A 23,185-nucleotide genomic window follows, 5' to 3' on the forward strand; every position below is an offset into this window, starting at 1 on the left:
AGTCGAGGCTGCGTAGTCGTGCACATCGTGTGTCGTTCATTTTCCGTAGTCGTGGTTATCGTCCCGTCGTTGGTGCGCTGTCGCTAAGCTGTCAATGCTCTTGTCGCAGTAGTTGTGGAATCGTGTGGCCTCGTGCATCGCCTGCCTGCATCTCCGTCGCTTTTTCCGTCTCTCATTCAAGTACGTGGTCTTGCACGAAACGGTCGAGGTCGAAGCCCGCAGGAGTAGGAAGGCAGTTCTGTTTTTGGCAGCAGCACCAGGAGCCCACAGCCAGCGAAAGCGGTAGGACACGGACACGTGCGAAGTGCGAAGTAAGCAGCCAGTATACGTATACGCAGAGCACTGCAGAAGTAGGGGAATACATTGATAGCTTCGAGTCTGGGCTCTCGACGCGCAATAAAGTATCTACAAGAGATCAGGCAGATCAATTTTTTTTTGTCGTGCAATTTTTTTTCGGTTACTGTTGGGCTTTCAAGCTCGTTCATCGTGGGTCCACACTAACATAAAACACTACAGATGCAAGTGGCAATGAGCGACATGCCAAATAAAAATAATTTTTTTGAGGGATTGTATAGATTTTGTGTCATTATAGCAATGTTAGGTTTTTAGTCATCCCAATCATACCATTCCGTTTTCAATTCGATTGTCATTCGTCCTGGATTAAATGACCATCACTTGAGGTCAGACATTTAGCCCGGTTCTTTACGTAAAATAAAAGTCCCAGCTGACGTCGAGAAAGGAGCGAGAACAAAGTACATAAATTCTCTAAAGAAAATATGTATACAATGTAACATACAAACCACAAATCAAACCGTCAATGACAGTTTCACAGCCACAGCGGGAAAATATTACGACTGGTAAGCAAAAACAATTTAATAACATGTTAAACGGTATGACATGACTTTGATTAATATGAATAAATAATTTAGTCACCTACACATTCCTCACACTTACAATCCGATGGAAGGATTGTCGACGCAAATTTAAAATTAAATACATCAGGTGCAACATAAGAAATGCCATCTTTATGGTGGTTTGCCGCTTTCCATTTTTTAAACTTTTTAAATGAGAAAAGTTAGCAAGTCACACTGCCTCTAACTACACTACTCGACAAAATCGAACTTTTTTTTCCTCAAGGATCCAAACCGACTTTTTCTGATAGATATGGGGATTTAAAATTTTTTAAAGAATTATGGTTTCCGCTTTTGGGTTTTTTTTAAGCTTTTCAGGGTGCGAAGCTTGCTGAAATGACGCTAGTAAGCCCAAACCTTTGTGTTACAGCTTAGCGATACTGAGCGTACCTTAAACGACCAAATAACGCACCTAATAGGGCACAAGAAATTTTTTTTCGACACCCTAGTTTAAGCAAGTCGCACAAAACTCCTATTTCCAGCGGTGACCAGTTGGGCTCCTGCTGTTAATACCCAAAAAGAAAGCTCAACCGTGTCTGGCTGGAAGCGCTACCCTGAAAAAAGCAAAAAAATACCAGTTTCAAAAACAAAAAAAGCGCCATAAAAAAAAAAATATATCATCAAACCATTTCTAAGCCCCAAATCTTTAAGAAAAAGTTCGTTTTGTTCCTTGAGGAAAAGGATCGTGTTGCTGGATTATTCATAGTCCCACATGTAATTTACATATACATATCTATGTATTAAGAAAAAATGTTTGTATATTGAGCTATGAAGATTGGTGATTTACTGCAATTAGAGCTACAAGCAGGCTACATATTTGAAAGGTAAATTTTAAAATTTCAATTCTTTTCCATTTTTTTCCCGTTGGTTGGAGATTTTGGGCGACCTCCTTGAACAGCGTCTGCAAGCGAAAAAGCCCCAGTCTGAATCTTTGGAACCACTTTAATTAGATGTTATCAGATGGTGCACTTATGTACATGCAATCTGGGATTCATTACACATTTATCTGTCTTCATTTTCTTCAAAATCTTATTGAACCGTGTTTACTTCATTTCCCTTGCTATCAATTAAATGTGTTAATTTAGAATTTAAATGCAAAACTTATAGAGTACCGACTAGTCGAACATTGGTTAGATTTACTATATTTTTAATTGGTGAAATCTTGTCTGTCACCCCCGACACTCAAACAGTATTGTTTTGTGGTGGAATTAAATTTCTCCGTTGCAGGTACTATAGAGGGCGCAGCCTCGCAGATTTTGCATTAGATTAAGCCGTTTTCAAGTGGAATTTCCCATAACATAAGAACAAGCACAAGAACGTTTCCGGCCACATAAAGTAGATATGTATGTATATATTCTTGATAAGCATCAATAGCCGAGATCTCAGAGACTTTAAGAGCTTTAGCAAGCCAATTTCGTAATCAGACCACACCTAAAAGATTTCTGAATCTATACAATATATACATATAGCTTTATATTTAGTTATCTGAATATATTGCTAGAATAAACAAAAAATCTTCCGTGGCTACGCTACCCCTTCCACGCACTTAATCTCTCTCTCTCTCATACACACTCTTCTTCGTGCAGTGTGCGCCTCCTCCTTGCGGAGGAAATCGAGATATAACTGCTGGTGTTGTTGTGAGAAAAGTGGGTGGGGGCAGAGACGCAGAGATGTAGCGGAATAAAGAACAGTTGCGGACAATCAGAAACAGGTTATCAGGTGGTGAGGGGCGCGACGTCGTTTTTCCGCTTTATGTCCCCTATTTCTCTGTCTGTTAAACGGTCGAATATAGTTAATTAACTAACGATTTCAAAAAACAAGCATGGAAAACTCATTAAAGATTAATTTTGGCCTTGCCAGATGAGAAGGATTCGTTAGATGTAAAAATTGTCAAGCAAAAGAAATCTGGCCATTGGTGGTGGTTTTTTTTCCGTTTTTTTTGGGCATAAAGTCATTTACAATTTTTATACCCGTACTCAAAAAGAGTTAAGGGGTATATTAGATTTGTGGTAAAAGTGGATGTGTGGAACGCAGAGAAGGAAACGTTTCCGACACCATAAAGTATATATATTCTTGATCAGCATCAATAGCCGAGTCGATATAGCCATGTCTGTCTGTCTGTCTGTCTGTCTGTCCGTCCGTCCGTCCGTCTTGTTTGACGCCTAGATCTCAGAGACTATAAGAGCTAGGGCAACCAAATTTGGTTTCCAGACTCATGTGATATCACACTGCTACAAGTGTATTTCAAAATTTCGCCCCGCCCCCTTCCGCCCACACAAAGGACGAAAATCTGTGGCAGGCACATTTTTAAAGATACGATAAAACTAAAAACGCAGTATCGTAGAGAATGACCATATCTACGAGACTGCCGAATCTGAATCAGATCGGATCATAATTATAGCCAGAATGAAGAAATTAATTTTCTGTTGGTTCCCTCTCTTTCTCCAGCGTTGCTGACGCTACTGATTCTCTTTCTCGCTCGCACACTCTGCCGCGTTCAGTGCGCGAGCAACCCCTAGCGGAGGAGATGTAGAATCTAAATGGTACATGTATAATCTACATATTAGATGTAGAATATACATTGTAGATGTAGATATCAGATGTAGCAAAAAAATGTAAAATGTAAAATTTATTTTTAAATTCTAAAATTCTAAAAAATCATATGCTCAAAAATGTATATACTGACTGAGTACGGGTATAAGTAGAGTCGCGTCCCCAGAAGCGACTCACACGTTCCTTCTCGTTTTATTTTTAATTTCTACACACCCTAGTTAGATAAAATAACATTTAACTTTAACGTGTGGAGCAACCATAGTCTGTTAGCGCGCTGTTAAAGTTAGCTGATTTTGTACATGTTTTGTATGAAATTGGCGGGTTAAATTTTACAACTTTGATTGCTTTTTCTGTCGAAAGTTTCCACAAAAGTGAAAGGGATTGCTATGCAAAACGATTGTCCAGGTATTTAAAAATGAAGTTTACAAATATTTGTGTCTATGTTGTGTTTTTGTCCAATTGTGACGTGTTTTGTCTATTTGTAGTTTTAGAATGACCTTAAGATATTTAGTTGTGTTTCGTGGATCAGTACTTTTACATAGCAAATATTAGCAAAGAGTTTTAAATGACTAGTTATTAACCAAAATATGCAGATTAATGAGACGTTTGGAGCAACAACAACCGCTCATAAGACGTAGTACAGCAGCATATATTTTAAACCAGAGTTGGGCACGCCGTGGCTCTTTCAGCTCCCGCGGCTCTTTCCAAAAGGTTTTTCGGGAGGTGCCAGCAAGTCGGCTCAGACGGTCGTCGCTCGCGTTCAGCGATCCATGAATTTTTACAAAAACAATGCCACAGAAATTTGGCGTCAAAGAGACGGCAAAAATCCTTCGAAGGCGCGATCTCGAGATTGCAACAACACATCATGAGTCTTGGGCTACGCACATGAAAATCAGAGCAACAACAAAGTGTATTCACTTTTCTCGCCCATTCTGTCTGGCTCATGGCTGCGACGCGTCGCGACGGGGGTTGTTTTTTTTGGTTTTTTCTTCCTGGCTCTTTCCGTTAGTTTTCGTGCCTATCACTGTTTTATACTATCACTCAAAAACATTTAAATGACAAGCATATAATGTATGTTAATAAAGGAAAAAGTGAAAGAACTCGTCAAATTTATTAATACACTCTTGCCGAAGTGTAATCTAACACCTCGTTGCAAGTCGGCCATATCGGTTATATGACAGCTATTTGAAATAGTGCTCCAAATCATATAAAACTTGGTTGGTGGTCTTGGGACCGTAAAATATGTACACAAAACAAATTTTAACTCAAAAGCTTTAAATTTTGAGTTTATAAAAAATAACGGTCTGTGTAAACTGTGTATTTTAATGGAATCATTTTAATGAGCACAATAATAGTCCAATGCATAAACAGATAAAGTACGTTCCCTTTATATTTTAAGTACCATCTATGATTCTATTATATCCGGTACTAAAAGAGTATAGGGGCTTATTCGATTTGTGTAGATGCATGTATATATGTAACCGCCAGAAAGAAATGTTTCCGACCCCATGAAGTACGTACTATATATGTAAATATATATTCTCATTTGGAATGAATAGCCGAATCGATATATGCATGTCCATCCAACGCCTAGTCTTATAGACTGTTATAAGAGCCCAGAATCCTGTGATATCACACTGAAACACATTCACAAATAGTGAAAATCTGTGGCATACACAATTTGGAAGATGCGAGACAACTGAAAAGAATCATCGAGAATGACTAATTTTATACCAGGACGAGTCATCTGGATCAGGTCGGACTATTTTTAAAGCCAGAGTGAAGAAACAATTCGACGTGGATGACTTTTCCTGTAGCAAGCTCGCACTCGCTAGCGCCACTTCTCATTGTACTATATCTTCCTTGTGCAGTGACGTCCCTTTAACGGAGGAAGTGAAATACAACGGCTGGATGGTCGGTGGGTAAAGAGAAATGTAGCGGAATGTGCGGTGTGGACATCGCCATAATATTTATCAGTGGGTGGAAAGAGGATAGATGACTAAATTGTGTTTACATAAGCCATACGATTGCTTATATACAAACTGAGTACCGTTTAGAAAAGTGTAACAGCACGTGTGTCCCGACTTACGTCAAGACCGGCTTTACTTGTAATGAAGCCTAGGGGCGAATGTTCAGAAATTTTGCTAGGAATTAATTTAGTTTAAGTCCATTATATTTTCTGATGAATTAGTGAATATAATTTTTGGAAATGCTCCTGTGATATTCCACTGCATCAAGTGTATTTAAATGGTTTGTCAGGCCCGCTGATGTCATTTCAAATCAGGAAAATCTGTGTCATCCACAGAAGACACAATAAGTCCAAAAACGCATAACTTAAAGGACAGTCATAAATATTGGGTATGAAAATGCGTAAAGATAGTCAGGATGAACGCAAAAGGTGGAAGCGTTCCTATCGGTTTGGTCCTTAGCTTTATATTACTTTAAGTACTATTAATGTGGTCCCGGGTTTTTCAGTTATACATTAATCCAGGACGACAGGTTTTATTATATTTAGTCTTTATTTGTGGTATTATTTAAGATTTGTTTTGATTACAATTACAATTTACGGGAAATGAATTCGCTCTTAGTTATTATGCATGTTTCTCGAGGGAGACTGGCACCGAATTACTTGACTCCGTGTCAAGTTGCGGCTTTGTTCTCCCCTCTCTTTGCTCGAAGGCAGGCCCCTTTTAGTCTCTCTCCTTTTCTCTTCCTCTGATGATAAAATTATATAATCGCATCATGACTCTACAGACTCTGTTTCTCTCTGCAGCTTCCCACCAAATCGTACATTGATGCTAATGCAATAGTGAATTTTTTGAGGATGCATACGTAGATCAACCCTAAAGTGGCAAAACATCGTATAAAGCACATGATTTTGCTGATAATATGACACCCTTTCCTTCGCACGCTATTCCTCCAAAATTAAATACACTTACATTTTTTTTATTTTGTTTATTTTGAAAAAAATACCGCCCTAAAATCACCAATTTTGCATTTGAAATCTTAGTATTTCCCAGACGGCAAGCTGAATCTACAAAAAGTTTGGGTCTACTTATAGCTGAATCTATAAGCTTTTCGGAATGGCAAAGCAACTGAAAGTACTTAAGTTATGTGAAAAAAGAGATACCTTTAAAAAATAAGCAGAAAAAAAATTATTTTTTTGAATACTTTCAAAACAAATTCTGCTTCAGAAAGAAAATGTCATTAAAGATTTGTAATGCCCCAAATCTATCAAAGAAGCTGTTTTAGTTCGAAAAGGAAAAAAAGTGTGTAATTAGTGTAATTAACATCTTTGGAACGACGGTATCAAAGTGCTTGAGATTCCAAAATGATGGGCTCATGCGTGAAACGGACTCTGATGACAAAAGTGGTTTGGTTTTATCATTTATTTTTGCTGGACCTGCTCCCAAACTTAGAATGTGACTTAAAAATAGAGCATGCCAGCTGTTCTCCGTGGCCTGCAGCAACACGTCTCTTTCACGAGTGGACAGCCTTAACCAGAGGCTATTCTTCTATCAGTAGTTGTTCCCCGGCATCTTCTCCACCGTGCTGTACAACAACCTCAAAAGGAGACTAGGGCTGCATGGCGCTCATTGCAGGATTTGGTATCGGAGCCAATTAGTGTTGCATGCTCTCTCTCTAGATCCCCTGGTATCGCTGTTCGAACAAGTGATAGATTGATTTGTTGGTGAAGTCTGGGAGGTACAAAGATCGAAGTGGGAAAAAATTGAAATAAACAGAGAAGGCGCGACCGCTATTAAGTTTTGTTATAATGTTTATTCATGCACTGGAAGAGAGAGAGAGAGAGAGAGAACGACCGCGTAACAGTGATTAAGCCTATTAAGGAAATTAGTTATTTCATTATGGGTATAATAACACTAGTCAACACGATTTTTCCTCAAGGAACAAAATGAACTTTTTCTTAAAGATTTGGGGCTTAGAAATGGTTTGATGATATTTTTTTTTTTTTCTATGGCAGAACTTTTTTTTAAAGAATTTTTGAAAACTGGCATTTTTTTAAAGCTTTTTTCAGAGGTAGCGCTTTTTTTTCACATAACTCTAGTATGTAACGTCTGGTTGTAAAGAACTTTGCTATTTTGGAAAGACAATTAAAACATCTAGAAGTTTAGCCCAAACACTTTGTGATTTCAGCTTACTGTCTGGGAAATATAAAGCATTGAAATGCAAAAATGATGATTTTTGTGCGGTATTTTTTACGAAATTTTGACTTTAAAAATTGATGCAAATTTTGTGCATTGTTGTCCATTTTAAATGGTTTTAATTTTACTCAAATATGACTGGTTTTTCTTTTTCTAAATTTAATTGAAACCTCTGTCGCACGGGATAAACATTCCTAGGTAAATAGCAGCTACAAATATACAGGTTAGCCGAGATTGAAATATATTTCTTGTATATTTATACCCGTACTAAAAAAAGAGTTAAGGGGTATATTAGATTTGTGGTAAAAGTGGATGTGTGTAACGCAGAGAAGGAAACGTTTCCGACCCCATAAAGTATATATATTCTTGATCAGCATCAATAGCCGAGTCGATATAGCCATGTCTGTCTGTGGGTTGCTCGCGCACTGAACGCGGCAGAGTGTGCGAGCGAGAAGGAAAATGAGTTGCGTTGTCGTAGGCAGGAGGGGGCAGGGGAAGCAACTGAAAATGAATTTCTTCATTCTGGCTATAATTATGATCCGATCTGATTCAGATTCGGCAGTCTGGTAGATATGGTCATTCTCTACGATCTCGTCCTTTGTGGGGGCGGAAGGGGGCGGGGCGAAATTTTGAAATACACTTGTAGTAGTGTGATATCACATGAGTCTGGAAACAAAATTTGGTTGCTCTAGCTTTTATAGTCTCTGAGATCCAGACGTCAAACAAGACGGACGGACAGACGGACAGACAGACAGACAGACATGGCTATATCGACTCGGCTATTGATGCTGATCAAGAATATATATATTTTATGGGGTCGGAAACGTTTCCTTCTCTGCGTTCCACACAGCCACTTTTACCACAAATCTAATATACCCCTTAACTCTTTTTTGAGTACGGGTATAAAAAGGTCGGTATATACTGGAAAAGTATCCGAAGTATTTGCTTGTTTTTTGGTATGTTTAGACCCACCTCACCTCGAAAATTATATTAATTTTATATATATTTTGCCAGCAAACACGAAGCAAACATTGCAATAAGAGTACACAAAACCAAATGAAATATTTTAATAATGAAGACAAATATAATCTAATTAATGCATTGTTATATGAATGACAATTATATGGATATTATAATTTATTATTTTTTATTAATTTTCATAAATATAAAACAAATATTGTTTTCAAAAAATTTGTCATTTACGGTGGTCGGCACGGGAGGCGTCGCCATCTGCTGCTGCTGATAGTCAGACACCAATAAACTTGCCAATAAAATGTTGGGAAGCCCAGGATGTGACTGGGGAAGAGCGGCCCCAGCCGAAGAAGTGCATTTTATTAACTTTAAACAAAACCAAGCAGCGGTCTGAGCAGTGTAACCGTTCGGAATGCAGTGCACACCTCTGGTCACACCACTGGTCGCTCGAAAAATATATGACATCTGTTTGCTAGCAAAAAGTTTTTCAATCTGAGTACTAGGCTTAATTATAAAATTCTAAAAAATCATATGCTCAAAAATGTAAATACTGACTGAGTACGGGTATAAGTAGAGTCGCGTCTTTAGAAGCGACTCACACGTTCCTTCTCGTTTTATTACAAGCTTTTAGTGTACAATTTTTTTTAAAATTGCGATTTGTTTTTATTCCTATCTGGAACATTTTACTCGAATTCAATGTAGCATAATTGCTTAAACAGGCCAAAACTAATATTCCAAAAAACGGAAAATTCAACCCTAGCCAACATTTTGTCAATTTTGTTTGCCCAAAATGGGTTTATTGTCGCCATAAGCCCCAAAATCAATATCGGATTTATGATCCGCTGCAACTGTTCAATTTTTACTTTGAATAAAATCATTTTTTTGCTCATTTTGTTTAAAACGATCCATATGTGCAATATAAGATGTTGTAAAAAAAAGAGATAGTCGGACTTGTAAGTCGGCACACTGCAGCAACTGAGCTATGGCTGGAGTTGTACGGAAATGTAGCAATAAACGACAAGGGTTAACAGGTCTAAGGGACGAAAATAATAGATCTGAAGAAAGTGCAAATATATTGAAAAGTTGTCTTTAACGTCTTTAACATCTGCATTTTCTGCAATCTTTGTGTGGAGTGAACTGAAAATTCACCTAAAAATTGTCCGAAATTGTATAAATCCTGGGATTAAGCTTCTAGCTTCTGGACTTTGCAAGTATTTGGTGTTACCTTCCATGTGGGAGGAACAAAGGTAAGGGATTTTCCAATGGCGCGGACCTGCATATCCTGGCACTCCCTGGAATCTTGCTTGCTGTCTGCTCGTTTGTTTGCTTATTTGTGGCTGGCGATGTTTTCGACCGCTTACGCCATTCAGCCGCAAACACATCGCACCTCACGACTCGGCTCAACATACATAATTAAAGCGTGTTATCCTTGTTGACTCTGTTATTAATCCACTCCAGCAAGTCGCTGTGTTGCGCTCCGCTCCTCTCCTCTCCATCTCCCTCTATAGTACATACTATCTCTATCCTTTCTCTCTGTTTTGCCTGCTCTTCGTCTAATTCCCTCCCATATCTCGTCTTCTTATTCGCTGTACCTGGTTCCTTCTTTCGAGTCAGCAGCACTATAGCTTATGTGTGTGCATGTATTTGTGCTAGAGGTCTGAAATTTTATTAAGGGAAGAAGGTTAATAAATGGAATTTTCAAATTGTAAAATTGTTTATTTAGGTTGGCCCCAAAACATCCCCTGCATCCGCAGCTACTGCCCTTCTTCCTGCCCTCTTCCTTTGGCCCATAAACTGTTCAGAGTACGAAACATTTTTGTTCTGGGTTCTCCGCATTCCCAAGGCCATTACAGGCTACGCAACTCCCTCCGACAGCTTCGGGGTATGCGTTGCGAGTGCGAGTGTACGAGTAAAAGTATGAATGTACGTACATACATACGTATGCACATATGTACATATATACATATATAGTCGGAATCCTTTTTCTTCGGAAGGAAGCGGTTGGCATATTGGCATAGCACTTTGACATTTTACGGGTATTATCCAAAGCTACCCAACGTGGAAAAGTCATTACTCTGCCATGCCGTGTATTTCATCTTACGCGATTGGGTTTCTCTGGTTTAAGACCTTTAAGAATAAACAAAGTTTGTTTGAATCTTCGGCTGCAGGACAAACACAATTTCCCTTCATATTTCTGCGTATTTTTTTTTTAGTTTTTTTTATTATTAAGGTACTTTCCACCTAAGAGTTTCTTCATTTAGGAGATACGCTATGGACAATGGACCTTTATCTTTATTCCACCTGAAAGATGAATAATGGTTAAGCTGAAAAAAGTGTCATTAAATGTTGATATCTCCCAGAAACCGATTTACTTGAAGCTTGCAGATTTGAAAGCTATCCAGTATTTATATTATATTCGCATCATATCATATTATCTATAACGCTCACGAAATTGTTTGCTTTTGCCACTTCATTTGGATTAAGGCCGCACTGTGCAACGTCAGAGCGATGGACATGACCCTTTTAAAACAATTTTACCGGTACACGCTGTCGCGTCCGGCATGGACGCGTCCACTTGGCGGCACACTGGGCACCAGATTATGGGTGTCTCCGCATGTTGTCCTTATTAGCAACAACTTCAGAGTCTACAGCTAGCTTCCCGTATATACTTATGTACATATATTAAAACATTTCATAAGGAGTCCGCTCCCGTGATATCTCACTGAACGTGTGTTCATTTTATAACTACGATCAGCGCCTCTCCGCCCTCATAAAGTGAGAAAATCTGTGGTGCTAACCATTTTTAAGATACAACGAGAAGAAACGTGTGAGTCGCTTCTGGGGACGCGACTCTACTTATACACGTACTCAGTCAGTATATACATTTTTGAGCTTATAATATTTTAGAATTTTAAAATTAAAAAACAAAAATTTTTTATTGTACATTTTTTTGCTACATCTGTTATGTACATATACATCTACAATGTATATTTTACATCTAACATGTAGATTATAGATGTACCATTTATATTCTACATCTCCTCCGCTAGAGTGCTAGCTCGCAGAGTGTGCGAGCGAGAAAGAGTTAGTGTAGCGGGTCTCTGGCTGAAGTAGGCGGGGGAAGCAACTGAAAATTAATTTCTTCATTCTGGCTATAATTATGATACGATCTGATTCATATTCGGCAGTCTGGTAGATACTGCGTTTTTAGTTTTATCGTATCTTTAAAAATGTGCCTGCCACAGATTTTCGTCCTTTGTGGAGATAGAAGGGGGCGGGGCGAAATTTTGAAATACACTTGTAGCAGTGTGATATCACATGAGTCTGGAAACAAAATTTGGTTGCTCTAGCTCCTATAGTCTCTGAGATCCAGGCGATTATCAAGACGGACGGGCGGACAGACGACAGACATCCACTTTTACCTCAAATACAATATACCCCTTAACTCTTTTTTAATAAGGCTATAAAAAAATTTGATTGGTTTCACGCTGCAACAGCCTAAATTCTTTTCAGCAAACTCACTTTTCCTGATATTTTTTTAGCTAAAAAATAAATATTTAATGAATTTGTTTGTGGGTAGAGTTTTTGTTTCATATGTAAAATATGGTATTTCTTGGTAATGTTTTTTCCAGAGTTTAGCTTGCTTTTTTCCATGCATGTACATAATCCAGAGTATGATAGACTTAGTTTGGAAGAATTTTGCAATCTTGAACCTTACACGTCAAGTCAATTTCTGTCATTTACTTTAATGGTGTTCGAGCTCTATGTTTTTCCAGAGCCAAGTCGCCACCGCTTTTGGTTCTGTTGTTTCATTTCCCGATGTCAATGTCCATTTCCATGTCCTATCCAATATTGCTCTCATTATTTTTTACTCAAAAAGATAGTTAAAATTCTTAGTGCATGAACATGTCTGCGACGGGGATCGATATTTCTCTCATTCAGACGTACATTTAAAAAAAGAAAGAGAAAGCGCAAGCATACATACATATTAGGCTGGGACAACATTCGACCAAAAAATTATTTTTTTGTTTTTTCAATTTCCAATTGAATTTTTCCAATTCTATTCTTTGTTATTCAATAAAATTATACAATTTGTTTCAAGTTTTTAGTTTAATGTTTGGGGGTTGCTACCACGAAAAGAAAAAAAAATGTTTGGGTAAATATACGATAAAACTAAAAACGCATTATCGTAGAGAATGACCATATATACCAGATTGCCGAATCTGAATCAGATCGGATCATTATTATAGCCAGAATGAAGAAATTAATTTTCAGTTGTTTCCCCCGCCCCCTCCTGTCGACGACCACGCTACTCATTCGCTTTCTCGCTCGCACACTATGCCGCGTTCAGTGCGCGAGCAACCCCTAGCGGAGGAGATGTAGAATATATAATGGTAAATGTAGAATCTACATGTTAGATGTAAAATATACAATGTAGTTGTAGATAACAGATGTAGCAAAAAAATGTAATATGTACATTTTTTTTAAATTCTAAAATTCTAAACTTCTTGAATTTCACCAATCGATAATTTTTTAACAGAAACTAAAAAAACGACAAGGAACGTGTGAGTCGCTTCTGGGGACGAGAACTTATATCTTATACCCGAGGTATACCTAGTTTTACTTAGTTAAATCGTCCCCATCCCCAATTCTTCTTCTTTTTTCAGTGTGACCATTCGACTATCGGACTGTTGATAGTATCGATGACGCCTCGCATATTAGAAAATACAATCATATTTGTCTTTGACACATCTGCTCCTACATAAATAAATATTAATTAAATTCTTAGACCTAATTGATTTAAAACTAAAGTAAGTACTACAATTCCTTGACTTACAAGCTCAAAAATGTACATATATACTGACTGAGTACGGGTATAAGTAGAGTCGCGTCCCCAGAAGCGACTCACACGTTCCTTGTCGTTTTTTTTAGTTTCTGCTAAAAAATTATTAGTGAAAATCAAGAAGTTTAGCTGCGGCTGATATATTTAGTTAACTAGTTCGCAAAAACTTGTGCAGGTTTCTTACTGCCAATTACTGATTAATGACGATATGAGTGGTATCAATATATATGCAATAGATTTCACTAATTACACTAGTCAACACGATTTTTCCTCAAGGAACAAAACGAACTTTTTCTTAAAGATATGGGGCTTAGAAATGGTTTGATGATATTTTTTTTTTTCTATGGCAGAACTTTTTTTTGAAGAATTTTTGAAAACTGGTATTTTTTTTTTAAGCTTTTTTCAGAGGTAGCGCTTGTTTTTTTTTCATAGCTCTAGTATCTTACGTCTGGTTGTAAAGAGACTTTGCTATTTTGAAAAGATAATTAAAACAGCTATAGGTTAAGCCCAAACACTTTGTGATTACAGCTTACCGTCTGGGAAATATAAAGCATTGAAATGCAAAAATGATAATTTTTGAGCGGTATTTTTTACGAAATTTTGACTTTAAAATACTCAGAAAAGTCGAAAAAAAATTGTATCTTGTGTCCTCTATTTTTGTGTATAGGTGCGTTAATTTGGCGTAGTTTAAGGTATCGCTCCTTAAAATCTATGGAGAGACTTTGGAGCTAAAATTCGTTAACCAAACCTAAAATATGGAAAAAATACCTTTTTGAAGGCGGCGGGCCCAACTGCCAATTGGGAACAAAGCAAACGAACAAGGGTTGTTTATTTGGTACCTGATCGCGATCCCAATTCCCAATGGGCAGTTGAGCTCGCAACCTTCCAAAAGGTATTTTTTGTTCATTTTTTCCATATTTTAGGTTTAGTTAACGAATTTTAGCTCCAAAGTATAGATTTTAAGGAGCGATACCAATATGCCAAATAATACTATACAAAAAAAATAGGACACAAGATAAAATTTTTTTTCGACTTTTTAATTTTTAAAGTTAAATTCGTAAAAAATACCGCTCAAAAATCATCATTTTTGCATTTCAATGCTTTATATTTCCCAGACAAGCTGTAATCACAAAGTGTTTGGGCTAACTATAGCTGTTTTAATTATCTTTTCAAAATAGCAAAGTTCTTTACAACCAGATGTAATATACTAGAGCTGCTACCTCTGAAAAAACCTTAAAAAAAATACCAGACTTCAAAAATTCTTCAAAAAAAAGTTCTGCCATAGAAAAAAAACCATAATTCTTTAAAAAATTTTAAATCCCCATATCTATCAGAAAAAATCGGTTTGGATCCTTGAGGAAAAAAAAGTTCGATTTTGTCGAGTAGTGTTATCCAACTCATTCAAAACAAATTTTTTTTAAATTTTCTTAATTAAAATTAATAGCCTAATACAGCCTAATATAAATGTACATACGTAGGGGCACACCAAAATCCTGTCACTAAACCATAACAGAACTTGGCTGGAAAAAGGTCAATGCACAGAACTCTTTCCTGCCACCCCTCGGAATGGTGGAAAGTCAAATATGAGAGCTGCCGAAAATAGTGCGTATGTTCGGCCTGTGACCTTCATAACGATTTGCATCCACTGGGTGTAAAAAAGGTCACTTTACAAAGGGCGCCCGAATCGTGGGACCCCATCCAGCCACACATTTAGGCATATGTTTGTACGATTACCAAGCAGTACGCATTCCTGGGCAAAAGCACTGTTAAATTATTGTCGCCTCAATTTTGTGCCTCCTGGGGCACACACAAAGCTATTCTTCCCGACATACACCTTCAGGTTTGCTGAATTTTCGAAATCGTTACTTCGGAACACATTTATGTATATACATATATACTTATAGGTATATACTATGGAAAATGCGATGGAAACTGCGAGAGTTTTCACTAGGTTTTTCCGCGTTACGGGCCTACAAGATTTGTCCTGTAGGGCTGTATCCTGTGTCGCCATCAATGTTCATCAATCAGAAGTTAAGATTACACGCTCAAATGCGCAACAAGGCAAACAATAGATCAACACGTGGCAAAACTATCTCCTTCACTGGTTTCATCTGCATGTGGATGGGCTGGGCTGGGGGCAAAGATTAGGATTTGACTTAACAGCTCAACAAATATCACTGCTCCCTCTATGACAGTCTAAGTACAGTACAACGACAAAAAATAAAATTCCCCGTGTATTTTCATTTTGTAGTACTCATAGTATTTCTCTTCCATTTCGATTACCGCTCCGCAACTCGGCGAAAGAAATCGAACGGCGAGCAAAAACGTTTCCTTAATCCAAGAGTTCTTGTGGTTGGAATGCCAGTGAAGTACATACATACAGACATAAATATATGTGTAAATATGTATGTATGTGCTACATTTTGCAAAGAGTTTCATATGTCGCTGACTTGAGTATCGACGGAAGCTTCCTATTTTGTTCTTCCATTTTGCCCCATCCTGCGGGACACTTATTTCTTTCGTTTATTTCATTCAAAGCAAAAAACAAAACTGCAAAGTAATGCAATTTATCGGAAAACTTTGCTGCCGTTCTGCGAACTTCGCAAGCCGATATTCCCACTATGGAATATGCGCTACTTAGTTTTACATTCACTTAATACTAGTTGGTAAACAATTATTTACATTCATTTTATTGATAATAAGAATATCATATCTGAAAGCCATTAGGTAAAAAAGAGCAATACTACCGAATAGGTGTAAGTACATTTAGTTGGAAGGTTATAAAATTCCCTTTTCAACCCATTAACTTTTTTATCCGAGCAAAACTTATAAAAAAAATGAAAAGCCATGAAATCGCGATTTTTAAATTTTTAAATACAATTTTTTTTTGGAGTATATTGCAAGTTTTAGGTATGGGGCGGGGGATATATACTCATTCAGGCCTACACCCTAATTATACCCGTACTCAAAAAAGAGTTAAGGGGCCTATTGTATTTGTGGTAAAAGTGGATGTGTGCAAGGAAGAGAAGGAAACGTTTCCGACCCCATAAAGTATATATATTCTTGATCAGCATCAATAGCCGAGTCGATAGAGCCATGTCTGTCTGTCCGTCTTGTTTGACGCCTGGATCTCAGAGACTATAAAAGCTAGAGGAACCAAATTTTGTTTCCAGACTCATGTGATTTCACACTGCTACAAGTGCATTTCAAAATTTCGCCCCGCCCCTTTTCACCCCCACAAAGGACGAAAATCTGTGGCAGCCACAATTTTAAAGATACGCTAAAACTAGAGAATGCCAAAATCTACCAGACTGCCGAATCTGAATAAGATCGGATCAAATTTATAGCCAGAATGAAGAAATTCATTTTCAGTTGCTTTCCCTGCCCCCTCCTGCCAACGACCGTGCTACTCATTTTCCTTCTCGCTCGCACACTCTGCCGAGTTCAGTGCGCGAGCAACCCCTAGCGGAGGAGATGTAGAATCTAAATGGTACATGTACAATCTACATGTTAGATGTAGAATATACATTGTATATGCAGCAAAAAAATGTAAAATGTAAAATTTTATTTTTTAATTCTAAAATTCTAAAAAATCATAAGCTCAAAAATGTATATACTGACTGAGTACGGGTATAAGTAGAGTCGCGTCCCCAGAAGCGACTCACACGTTCCTTCTCGTTTTTGTCTCGTGCAGAGTACAAAAACATTGTCGCGCTGTGTAATTATTATGTTTTTAGTAAATGATTTAGTACCTACATTTAATTTGATGCTAATCTAAAATGCTCAATTGTTAAACTCAAAAACCAATCTCTGTCAATATAAATTATAAATACATAGATACTGTGCAGAAATGGAGTCAGATTTCATCTGGGGATAGTTTTTGAAGGTTTCGAATTTCAAGCAGTTCACGCCAGTTCCCTTCTTTTTATATCCGTACTCAAAAAGACTTAAAGGGTATATTGTATTTGTGGTAAAAGTGGATGTGTGTAACACAGAGAAGGAAACATTTAAGACCCCATAAAGTATACATATTCTTGATCAGCATCAATAGCCGAGTCGATATAGCCATGTCTGTCTGTCCGTCTTGTTGAGCGCCTAGATCTCAGAGACTATAAGAGCTAGAGCAACCAAATTTGGTTTCTAGACTCATGTAATATCACAGTGCTACAAGTGTAATTCAAAGTTTGGTTGCTCTAGCTCCTATAGTCTCTGAGATCTAGGCGCTCATCAAGACTGACAGACGGATATGGCTATATCGACTCGGCTATTGATGCTGATCAAGAATATATATACTTTATGGGGTCGGAAAAGTTTCCTTCTATGCGGTACACACATCCACTTATAGCACAAATACAATATATCCATGAACCAGATTATACAATTTAATAATGAATACAATTACAATTCAAGTAATATGAATAAAAAGCAAGAGCTGGCAGTCCCAAGTAATATAAATTTATTATATTTGTAAGTACTTTTCTTCTACATATGTACATATGCCCATGCCTATGCTCTTCAAAACATGATATCTTCACGAAAATCCTTTTTCGAATTTAAGCAGTTATTTAATATGCTAATTAATACATATTACCATGAATTTAAATATGAATACAGAAAATATAATTATTTTATTATCCAACCAGTCAATCGCGAAAAGATTTTTAAAGAAGAAATTTTTTTAAACATCTTGCGGTCTCGAAAATTGTCTTATTCGCACACTCGCACTTGCAGGTTCTGTGGGTACTCACACATGTAAGCACATTATATTTTTATACCCGTAGTACGGGTCCTGTACCCAGCCAGTATATAAATATGTGAGCTTATGCTTTATGTAGAATTCTACATCTTCTCCGCGAAAGGTCACGGACTGCACAGGGCAGAGTGTGTGCGAGCAAGAAAGAGAATAACTAGCGTCTGCAGAGCTGGATGGGTGGTGTAAGATACTGAAAAATAATTTCTTTATTCTGGCTATAATAATGATCAGATCTTATTCAGGATCGTCAATTTGATAGATATGGTCATTCTCTACGATACTGCGTTTTTAGTTTTCTCTTATCTTCAAAATGGTGGATGCCACAGATTTTCGTCCTTTGTGAAGGCGGATGGGGCCGGTGCGAAATTTTGAAATACACAACGTTCTGCTTTATTGGCTTCTTTTTCTCTTCATTTTTCAAACACTCTTGTCGGCATCTAGATCAGGACTGCCAACTCATCTTAAATCAGATTAGCTTAAAATGCAGAGGTGTGAACTTCAGTCACACTCGACAAGATCAGATGTGTTCCCTTTTGCCTCTCAAAATTAGGTTACGATCGTAAAATTTAAAAATATATTTTTTTGCAACTATGATTTTTGAACCAAAATCTGTCCTGCTGGTGACATTGACCCCGCTCTCCCGCTTCTGAAAACCAATAGTCCCAGGAAAGCTTTCCAATTATCCACGGATGAATTTGGTATTTTTTAAGATTAAAGTTAGAATATTAAGGACTTATAAGAGAAAAAAAGTCTGTTCTGGTATAATCCAATAGCAAGGGAAAGCTCGCTTAGTGCCTCAAGAACCTATTCTCGCTCCACCAAACGATCGAGTTAACATGCTTTCTTCAAATTTGAATGTGTTGCGAAATTCGCAAATTATAACTGCTGACGTAATGCTTTTAACTTTCCTGCCAAATCGCTTTCAAAACGAGAGGGGATGTTGTGAGTAGCTGCAGTAGCCACTACTGTACTTTTATACCCGTGCTCAGTCAGTATATACTCGTATGTACATTGTACATATGTCAGCTTATAATTTATGTGGAATTTTTATATATTTTATCAGTTTACATTTTTTGTATACAACTGTCATATACATCTACATGATTAGAACATAGATGAATTCATTTTATTAAATACAAATGTTATAAGATATATTATTCCCACTTCTTTTGCAGCTCTCCTAAAAAAAATGCCAACTGTGAACTACGCCAACATTTTTCATCGAATGAAGATTGTGACAAATATTGAATGAAAAAAATGCAATTTTTGAGCATAAGCACTTGAAGAAATCGATTAAGAAAAGCTATTAATTGAGATAGAGTATTGTCGGAGCTTAAAAGCAATCAGACTGGATATTCAATCAGAACATACAGGGCGGTGTCGTAAAACCAATATCCCTCGACTGATCCGGACCAAGATAGAAACAAGAAATTAAAAGTCCTGTGTAAACTCCGGAAACATTCTGCAGATGCCCATCTCTTCATAAATCAAACTACCCCAAGCCAAGGATAAGTTACACACAATAAGTACAATAAGTAGTGCTTGTCACCAATGTTAAGAAAAATTCCTTGTCGGGTTGCCATGACAGTCTGAAATAAGGACAGAGATCAAGAGACCACCGAGCCGACCTAAACCCAGGCAAAGGCACCCAGACCAAACCAGACTAAAGCAACAGTTCAGCTACAACGGTTACGCGAACAATTTTCTCTGGGTATTTTTGATAAATGGCACCTTAAAGTTAAAGACCCATACCTGAAAGGACAACGATAAACTTGAACGCCACGAAAAGTATGCCGAGATAACCAAACCGAAGAGCAGCCACTGACTGACACCAACGGTTGAATTTTTGGCATCACATCAGCACCATTCCAATCCCATCCTATCACATCGCTCGAGCATCAAGAGATTGTGATGACATAAAATGGGCAAGAAATAGGTAAGAAAGAGCACTTGTCGTGGAGAACTGTTAGCGCTTGTCTACTCGTCCGTCGGATTCAGTTTGGGTGGCTTATTGATTACGGCGATCGACCGGACATTTGTCTAGATAGCATCCTCGTCTTTGTCGATGTATTTTTGTATTTCTGATTAGCACACATTGCTGCCATAGCTCGAGTGATACAATAAGGTGATAAGACCGGGCAAAAAATAAATCGGTCAAGCCAATCTATTCAAACTTAGTTGGGGAGAATGAGTTTCTTGGAGCCGTACGTATCCTCTAGATCCGCCGTTGACGCCGTCATATGGCTGGCTTATGGCCTGGGACTTCTCATTATGCTGCCAGGTGAGTGGCTTGATAAATATTCATAAATATTGAAAACGTTTTCATAGAAGTTTTCGTGAATTCGTGAATTGATATTTTAATTAAACTTCTCAACTAAAATTTTTCCTCTGTAAAGAGGGAAAATTTGTAGATTCTTAATTTTAGAATTATAAAAATACGTAAATATGTACATTAGGCTATGCCAAAAATTGAACAGAATTTAATTTTTTTTAAGCGGACACCCCTTATTCTGTTCTTTGTTAGAAAATAATTATTAATTATTAGAAAATAGTTATTACAAACTTTTTTTTTCAAATTTTAGTGTAATGTTTGGCGGTTGCTACCACAAATAGAAAATACATTTTTTTGGTTAAATATACATTAACAAAAATTACATTCGTCGGTTTTTTCAAATAATATTGAAACTTAGAAACTAGTTCATATTAAAATTTTTTTCAGTTACTGTTAAAAAATGAACTATGCGTGAAAATCTGGAAGTTCAGCTGAGGTTGATATATTTAGTTAACTTGTTCGCAAAGACGTGTGCAGTTTTTTTTACTGCCAATAGCTGATTAATGACGATATTAATGGCATCAATACATATGCAATAGATTTCAACACATTATCCAATTCATTCAGCAAAACAAATTTTTTGAATTTTTTTTGTTTCAAAAATTTTGTAAAATTCGGTACCAAACTCTAAAAAATGTTTTTAAATAAAAAAAAAACTTATTACTATCCAGCTCAAGATAAGAAAATTAAGGGGTGTCCAGTTTAAATTTGAAAAAAATATTTTTCTGCTTCAATTTAATGTACATACATATATATTTGATTTTTGTTATCCCATTTTGGAGTTTTCACTGTTTGCCAGTTCTCTTTTCCACTTGATGTGGCCAAGTGCCTTAATAAGTGTATCCCTATGTCCCTTGCCAAATCAAGCTTTATTCATTCGAAAAGTTAATGCATTGATTTTAATAAACGATGTTTGTATGTATGTACATATGTGTCCACGTATATTGAGACCATATAGTATGGTTAAAAGATTAAAGATAAAATATCATTAAATTATATTAAAAAGATTACTGAGCCTTTAGTAAACATAATTGTTTGAATAATTCGCAGAAATATCATGATTTTATATTTTTAAAGATCAATATACAAAAAAAAACCTTTATAAACACAGGAAACACATTTTTTGAAGCAGTAATGAAAAAAATCAGGAGTGTATTCACTGAGAAAATTTAAATAGATTCTTCTCTATTTTCATTCTGGCTGTCATAAAAAATTGTAATTGTTAAAGCATAGTATCCAGCACCGCAGAATCGGAAAATTCCTGTCAAAATTCATATAAAAAAACTGTGGCAGGAATTTTTCGTTTACGTTTCCTGGCTTGAGTATCCAGCAACATGAGCGAAATCCACAGATTTATATTGATGGTTGCCTATCGGGACCGTGTGTGGACTGCGAGAACAGATGATGCACAGCTCAGGAATATATACTTTACAATTCTTCCTGAAGTGAATGGTGCAAGATGTAGGCAAAAACTGTCCGCAAAACCAAAAAGAGAGATGAAAATTATTATTTTTTGTTTTTCAACAATATATGCCCCCACTAACACAATCACTTCATCGTCAGAGTGTATTTTTATACCCGTACTCAAAAAAGAGTTAAGGGGTATATTAGATTTGTGGTAAAAGTGGATGTGTGTAACGCAGAGAAGGTAACGTTTTCGACCCCATAAAGTATATATATTCTTGATCAGCATCAATAGCCGAGTCCATATAGCCATGTCTGTCTGTCCGTCCGTCCGTCTTGTTGAGCGCCTGGATCTCAGAGACTATAAGAGTTAGGGTAACCAAATTTGATTTCCAGACTCATGTGATATCACACTGCTACAAGTGTATTTCAAGTAATTTCGCCCCGCCCCCTTCCGCCCCCACAAAGGACGAGATCGGAGAGAATGACCATATCTACCAGACTGCCGAATCTGAATCAGATCGGATCATAATTATAGCCAGAATGAAGAAATTTTCTGTTGGTTCTTCCGCCTACTTCAGCCAGAGACCCGCTACCTATCTCTTTCTCGCACACACACTCTGCCGCGTTCTGTGCGCGAGCAACCCCTAGCGGAGGAGATGTAGAACCTAAATGAAACATGTACAATCTACATGTTAGATGTATAATATACATTGTAAATGTAGATGTAGATAACAGATGTAGCAAAAAATTTAATTTAATTATTTAATTTAATTTAATTTTAAAATTCGAAAAAATCATAAGCTCAAAAATGTATTTACTTACTGAGTACGACTCACACGTTCCTTCTCGTTTTACCTTTTTTTATTCTAGAAGAATTTCAAAGTTGGCTCTGTTTAAAAGGCCTGGAGACAGGCCTTAACAGAACAAATTTGTTAAAAAAACTGAGCGGACTGGCTGTAACTTACAGTACTTCCTTTTTATTTAGTGTGCACTTTTAAACCCCTTTTTTCAAACCTCTGCAACCACTTTATGTGGAACTTGTTTCGCATGTTTATTGTATTACACTACTCGACAAAATCGAACTTTTTTTCTCAAGGATCCAAACCGAGTTTTTCTGATAGATATGGGACTTTAAAATTGTTTAAAGAATTATGGTTTTTTTCTATGACAGAACTTTCTTTTGAAGAATTTTTGAAGTCTGGTATTTTTTTTAAAGCCTAGTACTCAGACCGAAAAAAACACTTCGCGAAC

At 37.0% G+C, this 23,185-nt stretch overlaps 1 protein-coding gene across 5 annotated transcripts in view; it reads left to right on the forward strand.

Annotated features, from left to right (window-relative positions):
- Positions 1-23,185, forward strand: part of LOC111075299 (neuronal acetylcholine receptor subunit alpha-7) — a 161,042-nt gene continuing 137,857 nt past the window's right edge. The window contains exons 1-3 of one of the 5 annotated variants that reach the window (XM_041595670.1): positions 1-311; positions 593-857; positions 19,371-20,476. In XM_041595670.1, the coding sequence (XP_041451604.1) occupies positions 20,383-20,476 (94 nt within the window). In that variant the 5' untranslated portion in view covers positions 1-311; positions 593-857; positions 19,371-20,382. The remainder of the gene's footprint in view (positions 312-592; positions 858-19,370; positions 20,477-23,185) is intronic. The other 4 variants (XM_041595671.1, XM_041595672.1, XM_041595674.1 and 1 more) reach the window with 4 other exon arrangements.

The sequence above is a fragment of the Drosophila obscura genome, unplaced genomic scaffold (assembly GCF_018151105.1).
Source record: "Drosophila obscura isolate BZ-5 IFL unplaced genomic scaffold, ASM1815110v1 contig_74, whole genome shotgun sequence".
Taxonomy (NCBI): Eukaryota; Metazoa; Arthropoda; class Insecta; order Diptera; family Drosophilidae; genus Drosophila; species Drosophila obscura.